Here is a 17005-nt window from a genome sequence, read left to right as displayed (position 1 = left end):
TACTTTAAAACTGAAGCTCAAGGGTACCATACAATTGCAACTGAAAGGTTCATTAAAACAGCCGTTACAGGGTACCCTAACACTGAAGCTTAATGGTACCTTTAAACAGCAGCTAAAACACAAAGCTATAGGGAACATCAAAACAGCAGGTACCTTACTAAGTGGTTCCATAAAACAGCTAAGTGGTTCCATAAAACAGCTGCGAGAGAGTACCTTAAATAGAGGCAATCAGGGTACCGTGAAACAGCTGCTGAAGGTACAACAGCACAAAATACAGGAATTCTGTCCTCTGAAAAATAGACCTTTCCATGGATACAAACCTCTACGAGCCCCCTTGGCTTGTTGGTTTATCGTTATTTTTAAGGAGAGCCTGACAGGTGATGCTTCTGTGCTCCGAGTCTGTCTGAAGCAGCAGCCGCTTCCTGCACAGAAACATAGAGCCTCCCTGCTGCAGATCCTCGACGATCGATCAGCAGCCTCGGAGCCCCGGCTGAGCTCTCCATGTTCAATACATCCATACACAGCAGGCCAATCTGTCAGCCAGCAGGCTCTCACACACACTCACACACACACACACACACACACACACACACACACACACACACACACACACACACACACACACACACACACACACACTACAGCATCCCTCCTCTCAAGCCATTTTAATCATGTTGTCACTCTTAAAGTCACATTTTTCTTACAGTAAGTGAGAAGAAATCTGCAGCAGAGTGAGACCTCTCTGTTCATTCAGTGAAGGAAATATTCAGATCTTTTATTACAGTAAAAGCACTGATACCACCCTGTGAAATATTACACTACAAGTTAAAGTCCTGCAGTCTAAACTTAAGTATAAGTATGAAATTGTAATGAGCAGCAAACCTATCCGTTGTGCAGTGAAATGAAATCGCTCTCTGCAAACACTCCAGACTCCATTCATAAAAACTGTGATTTTACCTTGATGAATAAGGACGAGGCTGTGATTCCTCTGCCTCATGTGTCAGCTTTTTTGTGTTATTTTCTGTTATGCAAATATGTTTTGGATCTGAACTAATCAAATACACAATAACACAAACAAACCAACAGGTCGAGGCAGCGGTAAACAAGCAGAGCTCTCTGTTGTTATGCAAGTTTAAATCAGTGTTTTTCTGAATGGAGTCTGGTGTGTTTGCAGAGAGCGATGTAACGTCTGTGTGTGGTTAAAACAATCATCTTCCTCTGTAACAAAAAGGTCTATCTCTGTAGGGATCCTTTCTGTCATGTTGTCACACACTTAGAAGAACAATCTGAGCCTGTCAGTGGAAACAACAAGAACTTTTAGTGGACGACCTTTGACCCATCAAGGATTATGTTGCAGCCATTACAGCCTGTTTCACTACTAATTACTCATTAAGACCCCAAAATGTGTATGAACTGGGTCCTAGTTTAAAAATACTGAAGTTCCCCTTTAAGGAAACCGAGACAACAGGTCTGATGAAAGGGTTGTAGATTTAAGGTGTACGTTTTTTGCAGGACGGTCGTTACATTTCCTGCCATTTACTGTGGATTGTTTTCATTTCCCTTGATAGCACTAATCTTTTCCTGCGTTATATTACAAAATTACACTTGATGAATCACGATAATGGCTCCCTTGATGAAAGGCGGCCATGAATAATCCCTGCGGCTTCTGTGATATTTGATGTTCTGCTCGTTCCTCGTCGCCTCTGAACTCTCTGCTGGAAAATGGACGCTGTCATGCAGGATGGCATTAAACGCATCCCCTGTAATGATGATAATAATAATAATATCATAAGGTGATAATGTGTGTCTTTGTTTCCATTTGGCTGATAGGCTTCAGGAGTCTCCTCACACACTCAGCTGTGTCTGATAGAAAACGTGTGAGCCGTGTCGTGTGTTGATGGTAGAAACGGTGTCATCAGTGTTAGCGGCACGACGGCGCTCACCGGAACAGAAACTGATGTGAGCTGGAGGTTGTTTTGGAAATGAGATCAAGTCGCTGTTCTGGAAAGAAGTGAAAACACAATGATCATAAAAGCTGATTATGTTGTTCAAGGATGAAAAATATGATGATAGAAAGTTCTAAAGTTTGTAAAGCAGAAACAGCCAGACACAGAGGTTTAATCACAGAAGCTGTTAGAGCTGAGCATGGTGCAACATGCAAAGTGTCGCATAAGGTCTGTTTTTAGTTTAGTTAGTTGTAGTGTATTATGAGTGTAACTGTAATAAATGTTCCCCAATCGTCATTTGCATCATTTACAAGCATATTTATCTCTGCCTGGTGCTTTATTACAAAGGCCAAAGTTTAAAACAATAAGGGACAGTCATCGAGTTAATTCGATGACCTCTCTGGCCTCTTTGTTCATTTCAGTGTGTCTCTGGGAGTTGGGTGGATAGCAGGGCCGAGTAATTTAATTACTCTGCAAGTTTTTCCCGTGGTGTGTCGCTCATCAGTACTGCGAGCCTGAAGGACAGCGGTCTTTAAATCCCAGGTCTGAATGAATTGACAAGTGATGGTGACCTATGACTCTGTGCCGAAAGCTGTCCACGAGTCTGTAGTAACAGGCGCTTTGTCGAAATGTTGCAAGTCAGCCCTCCATTCTGCTGAGCTTCCCTCATGCATTTTTTCCACTCTCGTAGCTGTTGTCCGGCGTGATGGTTGGCTTGTACTCCGGCTCGACAAACGGCATCAGCGCACGGTTATTAGCAGGCTCCACTCTGGTTTAACAGGGCTAGCAAATGATGTGGTGCGAGTCTGCCTGTTGTCTGTTGTCACGTGGTTAAGCACTGAACTAGTATTTCTATGATCTACAAGTTTAACAGCACATATCTTGCACAGCTCATTATCGTCGTCTTTTTTGTCAAAGTACTTCCAGACATCACTTTTCCTGCTCACGGCTGACACGGTGCATGTGACTGAGTTAATCTACTTTAGCCAAAATTAAACAGTAAACAGTAAAATTACTGTTTTTGTCAATGGAGTCTGGTGTCTTTGAAGATAGCAATGTAACGTCTGTTTCTGGTTAAAATCTGTTGGGATCCTTTCTGTAATGTCAGACACTCATAATGTGAATAACTTAAGTTTGTCTTTGTTTTCTCGTTTGTTACAGACGATGAGGGTTCAGGCTCCGACGTCGGAAAGAAGTTCACCAAGTGCAGCACGTGTAAATATGGAGCCGAGTGTGATGAAGACTCAGAGGACGTCTGGTGAGTGTGTGAGGTCTCCATAAATAGCCAATAATCTCTGCAGCCGGGAGGTCTTTACTGTTTACTGTTTTATTTGCCAGTTAATGTCAGACTTAAACAATGAGACATGATGTGCAGGGAGAGGAAAAGAGCACAGACAGGGTTCGTTCAGAACAGAAGTTGTGTTCTCCTTAGATACTGAAAATACCTCCTGGTAGTGAGATGTTTGGAGATCATACATTGACTTTCTGTAAGACTGAATTAATCTGAAAGTATGAATCCCACTCTGAGCTGCATCATCTATAAATATGAAGAAGGTCCTCAGCATGATTACATTTATCTCTCTAAGTGCAGACACCCAGTCTGTGGTTACATTAATGAGCTGTGGCTTCATTAGGAAGCCTCTGAATGTGCTTCAGCTGATGATTTAGTGCTGATGAGAGCTCCACTCTGCAGACACAACATTCATTCTCCTGTGTGAGAAACAGTCCTGCCGATATCTCTGAAGGGATGAAAGAACGCCACCTTCAGCTCAACCTTTCTAAGACTGAGCTCCTCGTCGTCCCAGCCAGTCCCTCTATGCCACCACAGATCAATATGCAGCTTGGACAAACTGAACTCATACATACAGAGACTGCCCGGAACCTGGCGTCATGAAAGACGACCAGCTCACCTTTAAGGTTCACGTGATCGGTTGTGTCGACTTGCCCTGTACAACATCAGGAAGATCAGACCTTACCTGTCAGAGCATGCAACACACCTGCTGTTTCAGGCTCTCGTAATGATAAGGACGGACTACTGCAGCTCCCTCCTGGCAGGCCTTCCTGCATGCACATTCAAACCTCTGCAGATGATCCAGAACGCAGCAGCGCGACTGGTCTTCAATCAACCCAAAACGGCACGTCACTCCACTGCTCGTATCACTCCACTGCTCGTATCCCACCACTGCTCGTATCACTCCACTGCTCGTATCCCACCACTGCTCGTATCCCACCACTGCTCGTATCCCTCCACTACTCGTATCCTTCACTACATGTATCCCTCCGCTGCTTGTATCCTTCACTACTCGTATCCCTCCACTGCTCGTATCCCTCCGCTGGCTCCCAGCTGCCGCATCAAATTCAAAAATCGCTTTCTTACAAAACAGCCACAAAAATGTCTCCTGCCGACCTGAGCGCCCTCATCCAGGTCTACACTCCGCCCCGCCCACTCCGCTCTGCCAATGAAAGGCGCCTGGTGCTCCCATCACAACAGGGCCCTAAGTCTCTAACTAGACTCATCTCCTCAGTCGTCCCCCGGTGGTGGAACAAGCTACCAAACTCCACTTGGTCCGCAGAGTCCCTTTGACCTTTAAGAAGAAGCTACAGACCCAGCTCTTTATGAACACCTCTGACCTTAATGATACTGATGCTGTTGATGATGATGCTTCTTTACACCCTGTGCATTGCCTCTGTGCTCTGCCTGTCATCACCTGTGTCTGATCGCACTTGAAGCTGTTTGTTGGCTCTCACTCACGCTGTTCCCTCATCTCTACGTCCCTGCTTGTGCTGCACTAACTCTCAGATCTCTGCTAAATGAAATTGTTTCACTGTAACGCGTCTCCTCCCCTCAGGTGCATATGTAACATCGACTGCAGCGGTCACAATGAAAACCCGGTGTGTGCCACCGACGGGAACTCCTACAACAACCCCTGTCTGGTCCGAGAGGCGTCGTGCATGAAGCAGGAGCAGATCGACGTCAAACACTTGGGCAGGTGCCCCGGTAAGAGTAAGCCTGATCACACACACTGATTCACCTCCAGAGACAACGAAAAAACATTTTCACAACTTCTTGTAATGTCAACTACAATGGGTCCTATATTAATCATCTACAGTGCAAGGATGTAAATCAAATAGTGAGTTAGTTAAATAGCGCTATATCTGGGCGCAAAGTCGGGCCTGTTCTGGGTGTAACATTAATTCAACCAATCAGAGTCATCTCCCGTTCCTCTTAAAGGCCAGGTGTGATTTAACCCTTCTTTTTAGGTCGGACTCATTTCATTCTCTCCGTACGAACAGAACACACAAACAAAGGCCACTGTATGAAATATGGTGTTGGATGGACTGAAGTTATATCCACTACACAAGGAACAATGAGTGCATCTCCACATTAAGAGGAAATATCCCCAGATTCTACTTTAATAAAGAGTATGTGTGGTGTGTCCTTGCTTCCCAACTCAGTTCAGCTCTTCATCTCACTGTTTTTGCGTGTGTGTATGAGTGATAGGATGGAAGCGTAGGATATAAAGCATCACGTGCAGGTGTGGGAAGGTCGTTTGGAAACGCTGTGTGAAGCTCGGACGCCAAGATGTGGTTGAGCTGGGAAAATGGTGGATTTAAGGATGAAAGAAAATCATGTTTTTTTGTTGAGCAGGGACTCTTTCTGCTGGGAAAGTGTGAATGTGTGTAACACGGTGAGCAGGCTGAAAATGAGGCATTGAACGTCACATAAAAGCTTAAAATGGGATATTTTTGTGCCTTTCTTCTACATATTAGTTTTTTTGTCTGCTAGCTCCTTTTCATCTCAACGCTTTTTCTCTTCGCCTGCTGTTCTTGTAGTTTTTCACAGGGCTGGTGTTTGCCTTGCTCTAGTATGTTCTACATAAACCAGTCTTACAGTATTGAAGCCTTGACATTTAAATACTTTTAATAACATGTGAAACAATGAGCTAACTTTGAATTATTCTTGTACCACCATCAGGAAGGTGGAGTACCGAAACGTTGCCAGCCAGTACATGTGTTTTTGCAAGTTCGACAGCGTGCAGGAGTTTGCTAGCAATTTTTGATGGGCTTATTGTTCCACTTCTGCGCACCTGTCTTATGAAATAGATGTGCAAAATATTTAACCCACACTGTGAATTGTTTCCTCATCTTAACCAAGAAGCTTTTCTTTGCCTGAACCTAAATTAGAGAGAAAGCAGAGGCCAAAACACTCATTAAAGGGTCACTGAAAACTGACCCTAAAGAGGTCTTGACAAACAGACTCTTATGGTGGAGAATAAAGACCAGAAACGTTAATGAAAGGGTACCTTGAAACAGACACTAATGGGTCCCCTTGAACAGATGCTAAACAGATGCTAAAGGATTGTTAAAGTGAGTTAAAACTAAGGAAGAATATAAGAACTTCAACCAAGTCCAGCTCAGGGGCGGATCCAGACTTTTTGGACTCGGGTGGCCCAACTGGGGCACTGACGTATGCAGGGGAGGCATGAAGAACACACACGAATTAATAGCATTTATTTAGCCTTTCTATCTCCGTCTACTTTGACAACTAACATTTAAATATCTAGAAGACTTTATATTCCTGTGCATATGTTTTTAACTTCAGCTTCATTCTGTAAGGACTCAAACAGAAGACGTTTGTCCAGACTAACAATTTCAATTACCAACAAAATGAGCTACCAGCAGCCTGTTGCAACACAGCCCAAATAGCTGATTTCAAGTCCCGCCTCTGACATTGCAGATAGCCAATCATAGTGAAGGAATTTGTGGTGGCACCTGGGGTGGCGAATCAGATTTCAAGTGGGATCCTGGCCACCCCTCTGGATCCGCCCCTGATCACTGCCTTAAAGGATAACTGAAGGGTGTCTCAGGAGAAAAAAGACGTGCTCAAGTGTCAGACAAAGTAACATCAAAGCACACCTTCGACTGTGAGAACGTTGTCCAGGCGTGATTGTGGTGTTAATGAATAAGTGGACAGTGGACCAAAACATTTTGATTGGACAGGGATGTTTCATTCCTGTGACTCGGACAGAGCTGCAGCTTCACCACCGTGTTTATTCTCCTCACATCCTGTGTGCACACTTTACGTCACTGACGTCAGACGTACTTAAACGCTACAGAAGCTCACACAAGACATTGCAAGGAAGTCAGGTTTTTGTACGTTATTTGTGCTGTTTTAAGATCAAATACACAAAAAATCATGTTAGATAAACTTAAAGGAATTTAATTACTCAATAAAAGAACAGATATGACATAATTCAATGTAAATTAGAAGTTATTTTTTATTAACTCCATGAAGACTTGTTTCTGAAAGAGGAAGAAGAAAACATGAACACAATCCTTCTTCCTGTTGACTTAATATAGCAGAATAAACATTTTCCAATATTATTTCTGCAACACACGATCCAGCAAAGTTATTGTTTTACACTCACTTACATCCTTATTGCAATGGATTGTGGGTAATTAAAACAGTGTGACATGATTAATTAACAAAATTAATAACAAAAATGCTTCAATTAAGTGGTTTATTTGTGCTTTATGTCCCGCTTTATGTAAATAGAAAATAGAAAAGAATGTGAAACATGATTAAAATGTTCAGTTATATGAACAAACTAATAATTCTCAGCCACCAGAGAAACTTTTGTCAGAGTTTCAGAGAATTTTAGATGGATGAACAGTTCTTACAGCTCTCCTCTGCAGCGCAAGAAACTCCAACATCAACAAATGAGCAGACGTCAAAGTGCCGCCCATAATGTTTGATTGACAGCTGATCTCAGTGCAGGGAGGAAATGCCACAACAATCAGCTCTCAGCAACAAACATGAAGACAACATAAGTTTAAGAGTTCAAACACAGAAGTTAACCCGCTGTCCCTTACATGACTTCTGTCTATTTCAGTTTACACAGCTCAGCAGTGGATCCAACAAAATAAAACCTGAGTCCAGCATAGAGAGGCTGAGTGAATGTGGTCTGCACTCTGTGGAGGAGAGTCATGGTTTCAGAGATGCTGTAAAAGGACAGAATACCTGCTCTGTGATCCAGGTACACTCCTACTCTGGAGGACTGAGGACCTGAGACAGGAGTGTTCACTTTGTTGTACATAAAGTTATAACTGTTGTTGTTACAATCCAACGCCCAAGATTTGTCATTGAATCCAAACCCACATTCCTTCCCCCCCCCTGCTCTGCTGATATTCTTGTATGCCACTGCTACAGAAACTCCTTCTCCTCTCCTCTCCACCTCCCAGTAACAACGTCCAGTCAGACTCTCTCTACTCAGGACCTGACACCATCCAGTGAATCTGTCTGGGTGACTAGAATAAGACTGATGTTTACTCATGAATGTTGCTTTTCTGTCTCCATCAGATAATAACAGCCGTGTGTGTGCTGTGTTTGGATCCAGTGTGATGTCACATGAGTACTGTAAGAACTCAGCTCTGGTCTTGGGCTCTGGTTGTGTCAGTAAAACATCCACTTCAGTCACTGTCTGTGAGATGTTTGTCCATGTCTCCCTCAGAACGTCCTGTAGTTTACCTCTGACCTCTGACACAGCCGCTGTCACAGCCTCAAAGTACCTCAGAGGACGGATCTTGATGCTGGATGAGTCTGTAGATTCACTGAGTGGTGACAGTGAGGGGTAGTCGTGTAGAAACTGGTGGTGATCCTCTGTGAGTGACAGCTCCTCCAGGTCAGCGTCTCTCCTCTTCAGCTCAGTGATCTCCTGCTCCAGCTTCTCCTGAAGCTCTCTGACTCGACTCACTTCAGCTTCCTGCTGGGATCTGACCTGCTGCTTCACATCAGAGCGTCTTTTCTTCATGAGACGGATCAGCTGAGTGAAGATCTTCTCACTGTCCTCCACTGCTTTATCAGCAGAGCGACTGATAGCCTCCACCTCCTGTTGAAGCAGCTTAACATCTTTCTCTCCGTCCTGGATTCTCTGCTGGATGTTTTGTCGACTCACCCCGAGCTCTCTCTGCCTCTCGCTCCTTTCTGCTGCAGCTGAGACTGTGTCGTGGCCTTTATGTTGGTCCACAGAGCAGAGATAACAGATCGACTGCTGATCAGTACGGCAGAACATCTTCATCACCTCATCATGACGAGAGCAGACGTTCTCCTGGAGCTTCTTGGAGGGCTCCACCAGCTTGTGCTTCTTAAAAGGAGCTGCATTAAAATGAGGCTGCAGGTGTTTCTCACAGTAAGAGGCCAGACAGACCAGACAGGACTTGCAGGCTTTCAGTTTTCTCCCAGTGCAGAAATCACAGGCCACATCTTCAGGTCCAGCATAGCAGTGATCAGCAGGAGCAGCTTGGAGTCCAGTCTTCTTCAGCTCCTCCACTAAAGCTGCTAACATGGTGTTTTTCAGCAGGACAGGCCTCGGTGTGAAGGTCTGCCTACACTGAGGGCAGCTGTAGACTCTCCTCTCATCCTCTGTATCCCAGTGGCTTTTAATACAGTTCATGCAGTAGCTGTGTCCACAGGAAGTAGTCACCGGATCCTTCAGTAGATCCAGACAGATCGAACAAGAGATTTTTTCTTCGTCCAGGCGGCTTCCTCGTTGTGCCATTTCTCCTCTCAGTGACGGTCAAATAGTTCCTCTTTCTGTGGATAGAAACAGGTTCTGAGCTCTGATGGATAACAACTCTCTGCTCTTGTTGACTTGCTGCAGTGAATGAGGTTTTTCAGCTCCAGCGTTTCACATAAAGGTGTTCACAATGCTGACAGAGAAATACTTTGATCAGGTGGAGCCGCTGTTTGATAAAGAGGGAGGATATTCAGGTTTTACTGCGTTCCTTAAAGAGCAGGAGACAGGGTGTGTTCGCTCTCAGGAACAACAACAGGTCATTATAGTTGAACTTGAACTTTGACACTTTTTAGATCTTTCATAAAGATTTGTAACATCACATCAAACGGTCACATGAAGAAGTTTATAACAAAGTGCAAAGAACAAAACAAACACATGAACAAATGTCTTATTAAATTAAATACATGTCATATTTCCTCCTTAACTCCTGCATCATCTGCAGGAGGTCGGAGCGAGTGCAGCTTCTCTGTAGCACGGAGCGCGTTCAACATATCCAGGATTAAGTTTGATATTCTGGCTTCACTAAGCCTAACAAAAAGGATCAAACGACACAGTTGGAAATCTGTGGTGATAAACTAAATAAACCCAGGGTTTCCATGATGGCCTTCACATAGAAGGGGCGGAGTTTGCAGCATATGACCAATCACAGACATTGACAAAGCTACTGGCAGCAGAGCAGCAGATTTTACAAACTTGGAGCAAACACCAAGATATAAACATAAAGGATGACATGAAACAGACCTGTAATGTTTTACAAAGGAAGAAAAAAGAGCAAAACAGAGGCTGAATCAGGGCCTTAATACAGTCGGTCACCAGACACTCAAAGGTAAAACAAACCTAAGCCCTCCATAGAAGACATACGTTAAAACAGCCGATAAGAGGCACATTTTTAAGGTACCTTAAACAAACTGAGTGGAATGAAAAACATGCTGAAGTTAACCTTGAAACTGACACTAAACAGTCTATCTTGTGCATATGTATGACGGGCCTACGAAAGGGATGAGAGCGTGTTGGACAATAAAAGGATTACCTGCACAATATGACTTTATGCAGAAATATAACACACCTGTTTAAGGACACGTGACATGTTTGCACTGCAGCTCAATGAAACTGTTAGCCTGTTATGGAGAGTAAATCCTCCTCTGTGAACAGTCTGATCCCTGCGGGTTTAAGCGCTCACAGCGTCGACCTTTGACCTGTACTGGAGTGTGCTAGAGTAGATATCAGCCTCCTCAGTTTGTGTACAGACAGGTTTATCTGCCCGCCGATGCCTCTATTGCTGTTTTATTGAATCCAAATTGGAAAATCCCATCAAAACGGCTGCCATGACCTCAGTGGATTATGGAAGAGGCACATTCCTCAACACTGAAGTGTCCCATGAATGAAAAGCAATCTATAGACCCTGAGTTCAGACTCACTGATCCTCAGTTCAAATACATTCAGTGTCTAAGAATGAGACGAGTTTACAGGTTTTGGTTCTTTATGTGGGTATTTCCAGTTTTACAAACTTTCTGTTTCCTTTCTACGACATTTAAGAGGGACATTTTTAACTTTCTTATGAACTACAGCTGGAGTTTGTGGAGCTTCCTGTTGCAGCCATAACATTATGACCACCCGGCTCATATTGTATAGGTCCCCAAGGCAGCCCTGACCCGTCGAGGCATGGACTCCACTAGACCTCTGAAGGTGTGCTGAGGTATCTGGCACAGAGGCGTGAGCAGCAGATCCTTTAAGTCCTGTAAGTTGCGAGGTGGGGCCTCCATGGATCGGACTTGTTTGTCCAGCACATCCCACAGACGCTCGACTGGGTTGAGATCTGGGGAATTTGGAGGCCAAGTCAACACCTTCAACTCAAACCATTCCTGAACCATGTCTGCAGTGTGGCAGGGCGCATCATCCTGCTGACAGAGGCCACTGCCATGAGGGAATACTGTTCCCATGAAGGGGTGGACTTGGTCTGCAGCAATGTTCAGGTAGGTGGTACGTGTCAAAGTAACATGAACCACATGAGTCCACATGAACGGCAGGACCCAAGGTTTCCCAGCAGGACATCGCCCAAAGCATCACACTGCCTCCGCCGGCTTGCCTTCTTCCCATAGTGCATCGTGGTGCCGTGTCTTCGCCCGGTTAGCGACGCACACACACCCGGTCATCCACATGATGTAAAAGAAACGTGATTCATCAGACCAGGCCGCCTTCTTCCATCGCTCCTTGGGACAGTTCAGATGCTCAGGTGCCCATTGTAGGCGCTTTCGGCGGTGAACAGGGGTCAGCATGGCGCCCTGACTGATCAGCTACGTGGCCACATACACGACAAACTGTGATGCTCTGTGTGTTCTGACACCTTTCTGTCAGAACCAGCTTTAACTTTCTCAGCAGTTTGAGCTACAGTAGCTCTTCTGTTGGATCGGACTACACCTTGCTGGTTTTCCTTCCTTGGATCATTTTAGTAGTGACCCCTGCAGACCGGGAACACCCCACAAGAGGCAGGTTTGGAGACGCTCTGACCCAGCCGTCTAGTGATCACAGTTTGGCCCTTCCAGCACAGCAACTTGCTGCCTAACATATCCCACAGGGGCAACTCTTAATTCTTGAACTTTAGTGTCAGTCTGGGGTTCCCCCTGAATCACACATATTCCTCCTCACTGCTGCCGTTTCCTTCTTCACACTCCAACATGACTCAGGTGTAGACAGAGATCATTACTCCACATTAACTTGCTGATGTAGTGAAATGCAGGATTGATGTTGTTTTCCTCTCTTCGAACACTACTGCCTGCACAACTGTGACCGTTTCATCTCGGCCATAAATCAGCCTCATTATTGAAACCGTGTCAGACAAATTAATGTGTCTAATCACCGATGTTTTCAATTAACCCACAAACCAAGCATGCAGTTAGTTTCAGTGGGAGCTGAGCTCTGATTGCACACGGCATTAATCCACACCTTGTTACACGTCCTGTTTGAATCTGACGCAGAGGAACTGGTCGGTCCGGACTAACTGCTCTTTCATAACTACACATTACATAACTTAAAAACAAAGGTTCTTAAAAGATTGCAACTCTGAGACAAACCTTATCAGCGGAGAAGAAGTCTCCTCTCTCTTTTACCAAAATAACAATGTAGTAAAACTAAAGTTCTGCATTCTGAATTGGATGTCTGCTGTTTTTACACCTGGGCCCTTTATTTATTACATATTTTGAGTTCTAAATGACTCACAGGTATCCAGACTGGGAATGTCTCCAGTAGATGTGTTCATCCTGCAGCAGTGAAACAGGCTGTAATGGCTGCAACATAATCCTTGATGGGTCAAAGGTCGTCCACTAAAAGTTCTTGTTGTTTCCACTGACAGGCTCAGACTGTTATTCTAAGTGTGTGACAACATGACAGAAAGGATCCCTACAGAGATAGACCTTTTTGTTACAGAGGAAGATGATTGTTTTAACCACACACAGACGTTACATCGCTCTCTGCACACACACCAGACTCCATTCATAAAAACACTGATTTTACCTACAAGAACATGAACGTTGCCGCACTACCGCAGCCTCGTTCTGTTGGTAGGTTATTGTGTGACTTGAGTTTTAATGAGTTAGCTTCAATCTTACAGTTTTTGTCTGACACGCATAACACAGTCCAGTCTATATCATCTAAGCCTACAGCAGCCTATTTAAGGTTTCAGCCTAAAAAGCTTTAAGCTTCTAAAGTAGAGAGGGTGTCTGCCTTCCCGACCCTGGCATGAAGATGATTCCAAAGGCGGGGGTAATGATTAAGACTAGAAATAAGTAATGGTGCAGTGGTTAGCGCTGTTGTCTCATAGCTAGAAGGTTCCTGGTTTGAATCCTGGTTCAGACGTAGGGAGTCTCTCTGTATGGAGTTTGCATATTCTCCCCTTCTTCTTACATCCGGGTACTTCAGCTTCCTCCCACAGTCAAAAGACATGCTCATTGGTGACTCCAAAACCGCCCGTAGGTGTGAACGGAAGGTGTCTGGGCTCAGCCTTAGAGAGAGGGTAAGGAGCTCAGACATCCGGAGGGAGCTCGGAGTAGCTCTTGCGCATTGAAAGGAGCCAGCTGAGGTGGTTCGGGCGTCTGATCAGGATGCCTCCTGGGCGCCTCCCTTTGGAGGTTTTCCGGGCACGTCCAACTGGGAGGAGACCCCGGGACAGACCCAGAGCTCGCTGGAAGGATTATAAATCCCATCTGGCCTGGGAACGCTGGGAATCCTCCAGGAGGAAGTGGAAAACGTTTAAGGGAGAGGGGCGTTGAATGTGAGCATGAAAGGTTGTCTGTCTCTGTGTCAGCCGTGTGACTGACTTGCAACCTGTCCAGGTGACTCTCGCCCAACGACGACCCTGAACAGGATAAGCGGTACAGGTAATGGATCGATGGACGAAATGATTAATGAATGGAAATGCTATTTTGCTTTTGTTGACAGTTTGTGTCTTACTTTTGCAGTTTTATGTAACTGACAAAGAAGAGTGATGCATCCTGTTCAAACTGAACACATTGTTGATGTTCGATACATCGTGTGTATCCTTCCTATTGGTTGGTCCAGGAGTTGTCTTCCTTGTCTGTTTGTTATGAGCTGTGCGTGCCCAAAAACTTGTAGTTTGTTGCAGTTGTTTAAAGGCACAGACCTTCTCCTGCATTTAAATCCTTGTTGCACTTTTGATTTCCACGGCAGCTCTGAAGATAAAACCTGAGCTGAGATGAGTCACGTTATTTCCTCTGATCTATCGTCGAATAATGTTTTGCCTCTCAGAGGAGCAGGGAGGTGGGAGCGTTAGATACAAACCTCATTTGTAGTCACAGTTTGCTGTCTGATGTTTTTCAGAGTTCCAGCACCCAGAGCTCCTCCAGCCTCAGTGCATCCTCACAGTATCTTCTCACATCTGATTTATGCCGACAGACTCACCTTGAATCACAACGTGTCGTCGCAGCGGAGACACACTCCCCGCTCCGTCTCTGCGGGTGTTGGCAGGAGACGGTAACCCGGCAGGATTTATGGATTTCTTGTCAGTGGTCACGGCTTTAAGGTGGCATTGACCGAGTGTCCGATTGGCTCAGAGGGGCAGTGGGTTGGGGGGGTATCTGGAAATCTAGCACCCTGAGGTGAAGAGCACCTGCCCTGTTGCCTGATCTGCTGTCTCCTCGGGGCGTCGAGCCAACACTGTGATTCTCCGGACACCAGGAAGCAGGATTTGATTATAACTGTTAGAAAGTTCAAATCTGTGTGTTTGATGTGCTTGATACATTTATCATAATAAAATTCATCCACAGAAACACAGTAGGACTGCCCCCTACAGGTCAACGAGTTTTACGACCTTCTATGAGGTGGCTGGGTTCATTGAACTTAGACTTAGACTTAGACTTAGACTCAACTTTATTGATCCCTTTGGGATGACTCCCTCTGGGAAATTCAGTCTCCAGCAGCTTATACAGTACAATACAATAGGAAAGAATCAGCACACAGAGGGTAAAAAATAAAGATCAAAATATATATATCTATCGATATATATATATATATATAAAAAAAGTACAAAATTAGATAACAAAATATATAAAATATACACTCTTAGAAAATGTACAAGTAAACAGTGGGTAATAGTTCAATTAAACTAAATTAGGTTATTGCACTGTGGTATTAGGTTATTGCACTGTGGTGAGAGATTATTGCACATTGACAGATTTTTATTGCACATATGACCCTTTGAGAAATAAATAAATATTACTATTGAATAGAAGAAGTTAACTACTATTAACTTTGTGAGCTGAATTAGTGGCTACCGCTTGTGAGAGAGTCTGTCCCTGTTACCTCCTCCCCCTAAGTGAGGAGTTGTACAGCCTGATGGCATGAGGGACAAAGGAGTTCTTCAGTCGGTTAGTCCTGCACTTTGGAAGGAGCAGTCTCTCACTGAACAGGCTCCTCTGGTTGCTGATGACGGTGTGCAGAGGGTGGCTGGCATTGTCCATAATGTCCAACAGTTTGTTTAGTGTCCTTGTCTCTGCCACCGTCACCAGAGGGTCCAGCTTCATGCCGATCACAGAGCCGGCTCGCCTGATCAGTTTATCCAGTCTGGATGTGTCCTTCTTGGATGTGCTGCCTCCCCAGCACACTACAGTGTAAAAGAGGACACTGGCAACCACAGACTGGTAAAACATCCGCAGCAGTTTGCTGCAGATGTTAAAAGACCGCAGTCTCCTTAGGAAGTACATCCTGCCTTGTGTCTTCCCGTACAGGTGGCTGGTGTGTGTTGACCAGTCCAGTTTGTTGTCCAGACACAGCCCGAGGTATTTGTAGGAGTCCACACTCTCCACCTCAGCTCCCTCTAGTAGGACTGGTCTCGGCTTCGGTCTGGACCTCCCATAGTCTATGACCAGCTCCTTTGTCTTAGAGGTGTTGAGCTCTAGGTGGTTTGTGCGGCACCAAGCAGCAAAGTCCCCCACCAGACTCCGATACTCCTCCTCTCTGTCGTCCCTGATGCATCCAACGATGGCTGTGTCATCGGCGTACTTCTGTATGTGACACAGCTCTGAGTTGTGACAGAAGTCCGAGGTGTACAGGGTGAAGAGAAGAGGGGCCAGCACTGTGCCCTGGGGGGCTCCAGTGCTGCTGACCACAGTGTCAGACGTGGTGTCCTTCAGCCTGACGTACTGTGGCCTGTCGGTGAGGTAGTTGGATATCCAGGCCACCAGGTGGGGGTCCACTCCCATCCGGTTCAATTTATCCCGAAGCATAGGGGGGTGAATGGTATTGAAGGCGCTGGAGAAGTCCAAGAAGAGAATCCTCGCTGTGCCTCTCCCCTTATCCAGATGGGAGTGGACTCGGTGTAGTAGGTAGAGGATGGCATCCTCCACACCAACACCTGGCTGGTAGGCGAACTGCAGGCTGTCCTGGGCGTGCTGCACCTGGGGTCTGAGGAGGCTGAGGAAGAGCCGCTCCAACGTCTTCATCAGGTGTGAAGTGAGTGCCACCGGCCGGAAATCATTCAGCTCACTGGGCCGGTTCTTTTTAGGAACCGGGACAATGCAGGATGTCTTCCAGAGGGTGGGCACTCTCCCTAGCTGCAGGCTGAGGTTGAAGATCCGTTGTAGTGGTTCCCCCAGTTCTGCAGCGCAGGTCTTCAGAAGTCTTGGACACACCTTGTCCGGGCCTGCTGCTTTCCTGGGTCGGAGCTTCCTCAGCTGTCCCCTGACCTGGTCTGTGGTGATGTGAGGTGGAGATTGTGTTGAGGTGGGGGGGGAGGGGGAGGAGGAGGGAGGTGCTGTGGTGTCTGGGGGGAGGTGTGTTGTGGGAAGAAGGAGAGATGGCTGAAGTGCGGGTGGGGGTGGGGGGGGCATGGGTTGGTTGAACCTGTTGAAAAAGTCATTCAGTTCGTTCGCCCTCTCCACTGTCCCCCCCACGGCTCTGGTCTTTGTGTTGTGACCTGTGATGGTCCTCACACCTTCCCAGACCTCCCTCATGTTGTTCTCCTTCAGCTTC

General features: G+C 45.7%; 2 protein-coding genes across 3 annotated transcripts in view; one reads left to right on the top strand and one right to left on the bottom strand.

Moving 5' to 3' along the window:
- tmeff1a (transmembrane protein with EGF-like and two follistatin-like domains 1a) overlaps nt 1–17005 on the top strand; it is a 75263-nt gene that overhangs the window by 42582 nt on the left and 15676 nt on the right. Inside the window, exons 5-6 of one of the 2 annotated variants that reach the window (XM_069685483.1) lie at nt 3108–3204; nt 4796–4944. In XM_069685483.1, the coding sequence (XP_069541584.1) occupies nt 3108–3204; nt 4796–4944 (246 nt within the window). Of the gene's footprint in view, nt 1–3107; nt 3205–4795; nt 4951–17005 lie in introns of both variants that reach the window. The other variant, XM_069685482.1, reaches the window with a different exon arrangement.
- LOC138612167 (tripartite motif-containing protein 16-like) lies at nt 7242–9593 on the bottom strand. Its single transcript, XM_069685479.1, has one exon. The coding sequence runs from the start codon at nt 9503–9505 to the stop codon at nt 7832–7834; it is 1674 nt and encodes a 557-aa protein (XP_069541580.1). The 5' UTR covers nt 9506–9593; the 3' UTR covers nt 7242–7831.

The sequence above is a fragment of the Semicossyphus pulcher genome, unplaced genomic scaffold, assembly GCF_022749685.1.
Source record: "Semicossyphus pulcher isolate SPU_LCO1_2020_fin unplaced genomic scaffold, fSemPul1.0.p SCAF_7, whole genome shotgun sequence".
Taxonomy (NCBI): domain Eukaryota; kingdom Metazoa; phylum Chordata; class Actinopteri; order Labriformes; family Labridae; genus Semicossyphus; species Semicossyphus pulcher.
Note: the sequence above shows the minus strand (reverse complement) of the source record. Positions and strands in the feature narration are given on the sequence as shown.

What these genes read in the sequence shown, in the direction of transcription:
- LOC138612167 (XM_069685479.1), bottom strand. Translation starts at nt 9,505, where the DNA reads ATGGCACAACGAGGAAGCCGCCTGGACGAAGAAAAAATCTCTTGTTCG.